The sequence below is a fragment of the Thermobia domestica genome, chromosome 10, assembly GCF_964235325.1.
Source record: "Thermobia domestica chromosome 10, izTheDome1.hap1.1, whole genome shotgun sequence".
NCBI classification, from domain to species: domain Eukaryota; kingdom Metazoa; phylum Arthropoda; class Insecta; order Zygentoma; family Lepismatidae; genus Thermobia; species Thermobia domestica.
In genome coordinates, this window is record NC_137463.1 from 217972254 (window position 1) to 217981210 (window position 8957).

An 8957-nucleotide genomic window follows, 5' to 3' on the forward strand; every position below is an offset into this window, starting at 1 on the left:
ATCGTACACCGGTCCATCGACACCAAATCACCACCCTCTGTCCACGAATCATGAAGAGGTTTGCCAAATAACTATCAATAAGTTTCTCACATTTTGGAGAGACAATGTTGTACAAATGTTCGAAAATTTCAAGTGCGTTACCAAATCGAATTGCAGCTTAATGTTTTATGTAAATCTCAAGATAATGCGGACTTTAGTTTTCAACATTTCAATTTAATGAACACTACATTTATATATAGCTTGCAAATAAGTGAATATAGTATAAAAATATTTCCATCGTTATAGACGGTAATATAATACATACCATCCATAGAGAGAAAACGATATAATGTATATTATTAATATAGCTTCAATGTGTTGTCGACTAAATAGTTCCTTGATCAAGATCCAGATATTTTTAAGAACTTGTTTTAAAATAGTCTTTCTTTTACATCCAGTTACTTCTGGTCCATTTATTTTAGAACTTTCTGTGTTGCCATTAATGTATACTTTTAAACCAGGTAAAGTATCATAAAGCTTCTCAACCTGGAAAAAAGAAGAAAATGTTAGAAACTTACAAATAAGTGCATGTACACAAAATGTGTACCAAAGTGAGCACCAAAAGAAGTACATTTCTCTCCTATTTTCAACACAAATGTCTTTAGTTATGATTGTTCATATAGAATATTTTGTAACTGGTTTCAATTTTTTAAAAGTACACTAGTTGTAAAATATCATTTAACTATTTTTTTAAAAGAAATAATCAAAATAGAAATAAATTTGAGTGATTACCACAGGCCTTTATGTGTATTGAACATGGAAGTTTTATAATAATAGATTCTCATGTCACAAAAACGGTAAGATATTGCAAGGTTAAAAACAAGATATGTGGAATCATCGTCCCATTAATAACACCCCTCTCCTCCCGTATCTACATTGAAACTGAAAGGGAATTACAAAAACTTCATATAATTAAAACAATAAAATATAGATACATATCTTTTATATGGGAATTCAGTGTCCCAAGAATTGATTCTATCTCTAGTCTTTTTCTGTATTAAAACTCGAGTTGGTATAGTTTGTAAGTCTAGTGTAGTTTCTCAATTTACTTATTACTTTCAATAAGTAAGTGCTGAATAATTGCATAGTATGTATTGACTACAAAATCCGAGGAGAGCGGACATTTATTTGCTGTGCTAACAAAAATAAAGGGTAAACGTCGGAGGAAGTAAAGACGATGACTACATCGACTTTACGATCTTATGCATGAAGCATATTGCAATGTAATTATTGGTTCAAAAGTACGAACTGGCTAGTGCTATATACATAGGCACCTTTTCAATAAAGAGCAATTCCCACCCTTATCTTAAGTAGCCTAGCAAATTCCTGCCTTCCCACCTAAAGACGATGCAGCTAATGCAACGTCCAGCAGCAACAGTCACGACCAGACCACCGGACATGAAGACCAAAGTCGCGTCCGGATGATGCACCATTTCACCCATACAAGAAAGCAAGACGAGTGGAATCACCTCAGATGACACCATAGGTTGAGATGTCTAACCAATCTACTGCATTTGCGGATGGAACTCAGGAAATGAGATGGAGACTGCAACTTCTGGAGGAACAAATCCGAAACACTATCAAGTAGCTTTCCAGCTCACTAAAGTTATGAACTATCTCATAAGTAAAGGGTCCAAATGGATGAATCGAGTTGCGGGATGAGACATAGTGCGCCTGATAGAGAATGTGAAAATATGTGTATGTTCAAAGTTAGAGGGGCTGAGCTTTATAAGAAACGGAGGGGGAGGGGTACAAAGTTGGTGGGAGATGGGCTATGCTATGTTATATTAATACATCAAATAAACTGTTGAATCGTAAAAATTGTGAAAGATGGACAATCCTAACGGTGGTAGTTTCACATATTGAAAAAACAAAAATGGGCAGAGTGGATCTCGAACCTCCGCCGCCATCTAGAAATCCGCCATTTTGAAATTTGTGATTTTTTTGAAATGTAAAAGTAGTCATGTGGCGCATATGTTAAGACTGGGTTTTGATCAGGATTGCAACGCTGGTGTCCATATTGTTATATCACGAACAGTTAATGCATTATAGCCTGTTTTATCCCTTTAGATATCATCCCAACAGATGGTCGAAATGACCACCCTGTGAAAACAATGGTGTATGTTACACGCCTCTTCCACTCCTCATGCACAGTCAGCAGTGTCTTTCGACGCACAGAAGCACATGAATTCTCAATCCGCTGCACGAGATGTGGTAAATTTCAGATTTTGACGAAGTGTGCTATGGACTAAAGGTGGCACCACAAGTAAAAGTCGAGATCGGAGAGCGTGGTGGACACTCCACCGATCCCCGACTTCCGTTCCCCTCCCAGGGAATTGTTCATCCAGGTACTCCCTTCACGCCAAGTCCATAATGGGGAGAGGCTCCAACCTGCTGGAAGAACGTTGGATATGAACCGTCCTCCTACAACACTGATGGCAGGATATCTTCGTCCAGTAGCCTTCTTTCAAACACTCTGCACTTCTCCGGCAATGGATCATCATTGCAAGTTCTGAACTCGCGAACCAACATTGTCACAATAACCGAAGACTTCGTATTTCAAACAAACCGATCAAACATAATGCGACACGATAAACACTCGAGAAAGCCACCTCAACCGGTAACTTATTTTCCGCTATAACTTCATTGCTGTATTAGACTGCAGTAGTCCACTTTTCATCCAGATGCCACATGCTTAGCTTGTCCCAAGTTGCTGTTACTTAGAAAGGTGGACAAAGAAAGTTGACTGAAAAATATAGCAAGTAATGAAAAATTGTGATTTACGTACAGTACGTAATAATTGTATTCCAATCTATCACAGTTTATTGTTATGGTCTATATTAGTAAGTATGTCATTTAACAAAAGATAGCTATATAAACTCCACGTTTTTTCGACCAAAAGCGCAAAAAAATAAATAAAAATAAAAAAGCGGAAGCGGTTCTTCCAGACCCGAAGAGTTCTCTTGGCACTTATTGAAAGAAATTGGAAGTACACTATAAAAAAATCGTTGTGTTATTTCAACGACATGCCTATGTGTTAACACAATTCTATTAAAATATAACACAAGCAGGTGGTTAGAACAACTCACTCTTCATTTGGAATTGTGTGTCAAATGCCGGTAGTTGAAATGACACACAGCCTGTGTGTTAAATTAACACAAGTGTAGAATCTTTGGTGTTGTTTTCTGAGTGATTGCCAAATATGTTGAGCATATAATTATAAACGCTTATGAACTGAAGCTACAGACACACACAGTAGAAAGAAATATTTAAACAAATCCAGGTATACTCAAAATTTCAAAGTGCAAACCGCGCAATGTGTTTTCAATTGTTTACATAATGTTTCTAAAGAAATATGTCAACAGCGAGAAACAACGTCGTATTATTGTGTCACTTCTACACTGCACTAGAGCACACCAGTCAGCACCGTGGACTGTGCTCCAAAAATGGTGGAAAACAAGTAGAAACACAATTAAGAGGCAATCATATTATAAGGATATAGGTAACAGTTTCCTATCATTCTTGAACAAGATGTTGAAGGTTGTGTTTCGAACCATCAAGAAATTCTTCGCAATAAGTGTTGGGGAGGACGACAAAAAGGTTTATGAGGATTTTCTAAACGAAGTGTTCTGTAGTTTACTATTCTTATTTTAAAAGTAATCATAAGCATGCACACCACAAGCTTTTCCAACACAGAAAAATGGTTCCATCAACACCGCACACGGAGTTATTTCAACACCGAAATAGGTGTTGTAGTAACACAGAACTGGAGTCGAACTAACACCAAAAACGGTATTAATCTGGTGGTCTGACCTTGAATTTTAACACAGTGAGTGTTGAATTAAAATCAAAACGGTGTCACTTATACGGCTTTGACCTTGAATTATGACACAGATTGTGTGTTGAAATAATAAGAAAATGATGTTGAAGAAACAAAGGGACTGTGTTATATTGATACTTGACATGGTGATATATTAACGCTAAATAATTAATACACTACACACTGTGTTACTTTCTTCGTGTTAGTGCAATACCATCACAAGTAACACACAATACTTTTTCTCGCACTACCGACCCTGACATGGTGTCGAATCAACACCGAAAATACTAACATAGATCCGAATTTAACAGCGCTCAACACCGGTTGTGTGTTAAAAACGTAACACACCGCCTGTGTTAAACATTAACACCGTGGGGTCTGTCTTGAATTAACACCGCATAGTGGTAGTCACGCTGGAACCACTGCCCTGTGTTAAATTTGAGCTGAATTAACACAAGCATTTTTTACTGTGTAATGTCATAAATAATAACGTAATAATATATAACTTGGATATCAAATTTCACTGTTAGTTTTCTTGACTTATAGATATGGTAAACTTATATGTGTTTTCGCGACAATCCAAACTTTCAACACACAAGTATCAATCTCCTAGATTTTCGTAGATGATCCTAAATCTTCCAAACAAATACAGATAACGATCACTAAAGTTCATAATGGACCTTTTGAGAACATACTGGCCCTAATTGATATATCACATGACTATCTTTCCATTTCAAAAAATATCACAGATTTCAAAATGGCGGATTTCAAGTTGACTGCGGGGGTTCAAGATCTACTCTGCCCACTCTTCTTTCGCCAACATGTGAAATTACCACCCTTTGCATTGTCTATGTTTAACTATTTTTATAATTCAACAATTTATTTGATATATATATATATATCAATAGTATAGCATAGACCTTCTCCTGCCAACTTTGACCCCCTCCCCGTCCGTTTTTACGGAGCTCAGCCCCTCTAACTTAACACATACACATATTTTCACATCCTCTATCAGGCGCACTATGTCTCATCCCGCAACTCGATTCATCCATTTGGACCCTTTACTTATCAGTAGAGGGTTAAAGTCTGCACAAATCTTACCCTGATTCACATGAAAGCCTTATCAATAATTGCATAATGTTTCTTCAACCAAATTTAAAGAAAAAAATATAGAAACTATTTATAGTATTGAATTGCAATAGTATTAGTATAACTAGGCTACTAACCTTATAGTTTCCCTTTTGTTTCTTGTTATTCACATCATACATCTTCTGCAATACTAAAAGGGCTTCTGAGTATTGTCCACTATTGAGAAGAAATCTAGGCGACCTTGGAAAGAATAATAGTAAAGCACATGTGACTAAGCATGGAATCCCCATCATCAAAACGAAAATTCTCCATGAAGCCACATGGAAACTAAATATTTTTGTTAACCATTGTTGTCGAGGCATTATCAACCATGCAATTCCTACAACAATTAAGGATAAATAAATTTTAATTACAACTACATACTACAATCCAAAAGTTTGGAAACATTAAAAAATGAAAAGAAAATATTTGACATCTATGTATATATTTGGAACAGTAGTTTTTCACCTGATAATACATTTAAATAGTGGTACCATACATTTCGTTTGAACCGAAGAGTTCTGGTTTGTACATTTTGGTCCTGGTATCCCACCGTTAATATTTTGTTCAGGTTTCAGTCGTGGTAATCTTTTAACCTTGTTTCTTTGTACTCTATTCTCATTACGATATTCCAAAATATTATTTTTCGGTATTGCATTCTCTTACATTAATAGCTATACAGAATATGTAGTGGCGCATTTAAGGAGGGCTTCTGGGCTTAAGTTCCCTCTCCGAAATTTTATTTACTATTTTATAGTAAGTGAAATATTTCGCGGAATTTTCACATTTCCAGGAATAAAGTTAGCAAAGCGCCCCCGAAACCAAATCGTAAATACGCCACTGAGTATATGTAATATAATCTTAACTATTTTATTTTCGAGCGAGAATAGGAGAGAAGAAAGTGTGGTGATCGTGAAAAACTCAAATTCGAGACTGACTTTAACGGATTTACACGTTTCTTGATACCTACAACCCGAAAAAGTATTTTTTTAAACATCTATGTGTCTGCTGATTCCTTTCTCCGTCCTCCATTAAGATGCAAATATATACACTCATACAGAGATCACCGTATGCGAACCAATTTCAAAGTAAGGCTTTTTAAAGACCGTTCAGGAAAGTTTTCGAATTTTCTCCTTACTTCAAAAATTAAAGATTGTTTACTGAAGTGTTAAAATAAAAAATAGTGACTTCCTCGAAAACAGCTCTAGTTGTTTATATTTCATACATCAATATTTCATTAGAGTCCCATAGTGTGTTATACAAAGTTCGTCTCTGTTGAAAAATCCAGAAGAGGTACCGGTAGTTTACTCTTGAGGGTGAGTTTATATCGGACGAATTTCTCAAAAACAACTGAGGCGATTTTCTTCATATTTTACAACTAAATGTTTCATTATTAACCTGACAATAAGGCATAACTCACTTGTCCTGAAAAAACCCACAAGGCATAGCTTTACTGATAGGGCATGAGTTTCTTCCAAACGATTTCCTCAAAAAACGACACAGCCAATTTTGTTTAAACTTCATAAATAAATATTCCATTAATAACCTGATAATGTACCAAATTCATTTGTTCAGGAAAAAAATCACAACAGTAGTTTACTCTAGATGTGTTTTCTCGGGGAACCAGGGAACACCGAGTAAAATTATGCACACGAAATTTGTATACCACAAAGCCCACAATGAAAAATCATGATGTCATCTGGTGCGAACGGGATCATTGACTTCCTCCAGCACTGCGGAATGTCGACATCATAATTTTTGTATCGTTTTGCCCTCTTTTTCTACGCCTATTACTTATTTCTACAGTTCGTGCGCCATGTGACGTGTGTCAAAAGTGACATGGAAAATACGTGAAACAACGTAATTACGTACGCCACTACGGAATTTAAAAAGAATTTCTTTTGTATCAGTTTGTGTTCGTCTTCTACGCCTACTTCTTCTTGTAAGCAACAATATTTTGACCAAAAACGACCTCCATAATTGAACAATTGAATTTCGTCCTGTATTGTTTTGTGGGGTCAAAAATAACCTCCATAATGGGCGGCGCCTCAATGGAATTTCGATATCAATCCTTTTGGATAATATTGTGTTCAAATTGTGCCGCTTTGTGGATCTACTTCCATGTTCCTGGTAATTATTTGTAATGATAAAAATTTGAAGTAAAACATGTATAAAAATGATTCGTTGTATTCCTTCTCTCTCGAGCTTTACCCTGATGGGGATATGTATGCTCATCAAACTCCATACATGTAAAGTTTACGTAATGCTAATCTTCCATTTGCATGCCTCATTTTTTTTTTTTTTAAATTTTAGTAAGAAACTAAAAATAGCTACCATGATTTTTACGGAGATCCTCGTAAGTGTTGTTCAATACCCCATCGCAAAATGAACAGCTAATGTGTCAGGACCAATATTGTAATCAAGGGCGCCCATCAGTGGGGGCAAGGTACGGCGCTCGTCCCCCCCTAGAGGAAATTGTACTCCGGAATATCGAAAACTCAATAGAATTTTTAGAATAGTTACAGCAAAATTTGAAACTATATTTGAAATGTCGCTTTTTCTTGCCCCCCCCCCTTGGAAACCGCAACATGGCGCCCTTAATTGTAATATTCTTTTTCCGTTGTCGGGCTGGCTAGTTATTAGATTCATCGGATGTAAGATGCTAAATAGCTACTTGTAGAATTCTGAAATGTCGGTGTGAGTATTGTACACAGACTGCTAGTGCAAGTTTTGAATATCTCGCCCCCATGTGTGTGAGAATCTACTTCTCACTCAGCACCTGTTCATGGCTCTGAAGTTTGGTACTTATGGCTATACCATGCTAGGGACGGGTTTGCTCACCTGCACCTCCACAGCGCTCTGCTAAATCTATGATATATAGTTTTGCAAACCCTACATAGAATGCTATATTTTGTTGTATTTCATTTGTAAAACGTAGGGTAAGGTAGGGTAGGGTAACAGGTACCTTTTAAAGACACGAAACTATGTTTCTCTGAAATCAAACTTCTTACGTTCTCGCAAAAACAAATATAAAACGTACTATATTTTACCTGCAACCAGAACCATTCCTATATCCCAGAAGACCTCCATACTGCACAGAAGTTTTCCTTGCCTCTCAGGAGTGTTAAATTCGGCAAGATATGGGAAAACCACTCCGTAAATTCCTGGTGCCCTAAAATTATTTTCTCATGTGATCAACCAAGAAATGAGAGAGAATTTTCCGTAACACATTCGAAAACTATACATATTGTTTTAAGACAAGCTAATATTAATAGTACGGTATTACTAGATACCAATTATAATTATATAAAACAAATTAGTTTCCTTTCACAGTCTGAACTTACGGTAGACTTCTAACTTTGAGAATTCAATATTATGTTTGAAGTGGTACATCTATAATTGCTCGTAGCAATAGATTAAGAAGATTAAAGATAAAACCTGTTCTTCGGATGCTGAATCTATATCAAAAAGTCATCTGCTATGCCTTACTATTTTTGTTCTATGACAATCAGTATTGAAAGCGGAAGTAGTAGTAATTCCAAACATTTCTAGTTTTAGTAGTGTGTTGCAGGTTGGGATGGTACGTCCCCTTAACACCCTGAGTCGATTGCAGAAAACAGCTTACCATTTTTGTTCTATGATGATAAATGCTGAAACCGTAAATAGTTAAATTTGAAACACTTTTGGTTCGAATAAATGGTTAGCGGAGTTAACGGAACCTATTCCTAGGAGGCTGAATCAACTGCGAAAACCGCAAACAATCTCTTACCGTTTTGCTCTATGAAAATCAATATTTAAACTGGAAGTAGTAAAATTTCAACCACTTCTGGTTTTGGCAAAGTGTTGTGGAATGTGACAATATGCTCTTTTCAGACAGTGAATCGATTGCAGAAAGCCGCTTGTCACTATCTATTACCATTTTTGTTCTATGCCCATAAATGTTGAAACCGGAAAAGAATAAATAGAACCA

At 36.2% G+C, this 8957-nt stretch overlaps 1 protein-coding gene across 1 annotated transcript; it reads right to left on the reverse strand.

The window, feature by feature from the left end:
• Window positions 1–279: 279 nt before the first annotated feature.
• LOC145661781 (synaptic vesicle glycoprotein 2B-like) lies at window positions 280–8153 on the reverse strand. Its single transcript, XM_081727119.1, has 3 exons — window positions 8038–8153; window positions 5086–5327; window positions 280–525 (listed from the first exon to the last, which is right to left on the reverse strand). Exons 1-3 carry the CDS (start codon window positions 8075–8077, stop codon window positions 280–282), a joined length of 528 nt encoding a protein of 175 aa, XP_081583245.1. The 5' UTR covers window positions 8078–8153.
• Window positions 8154–8957: the final 804 nt, after the last annotated feature.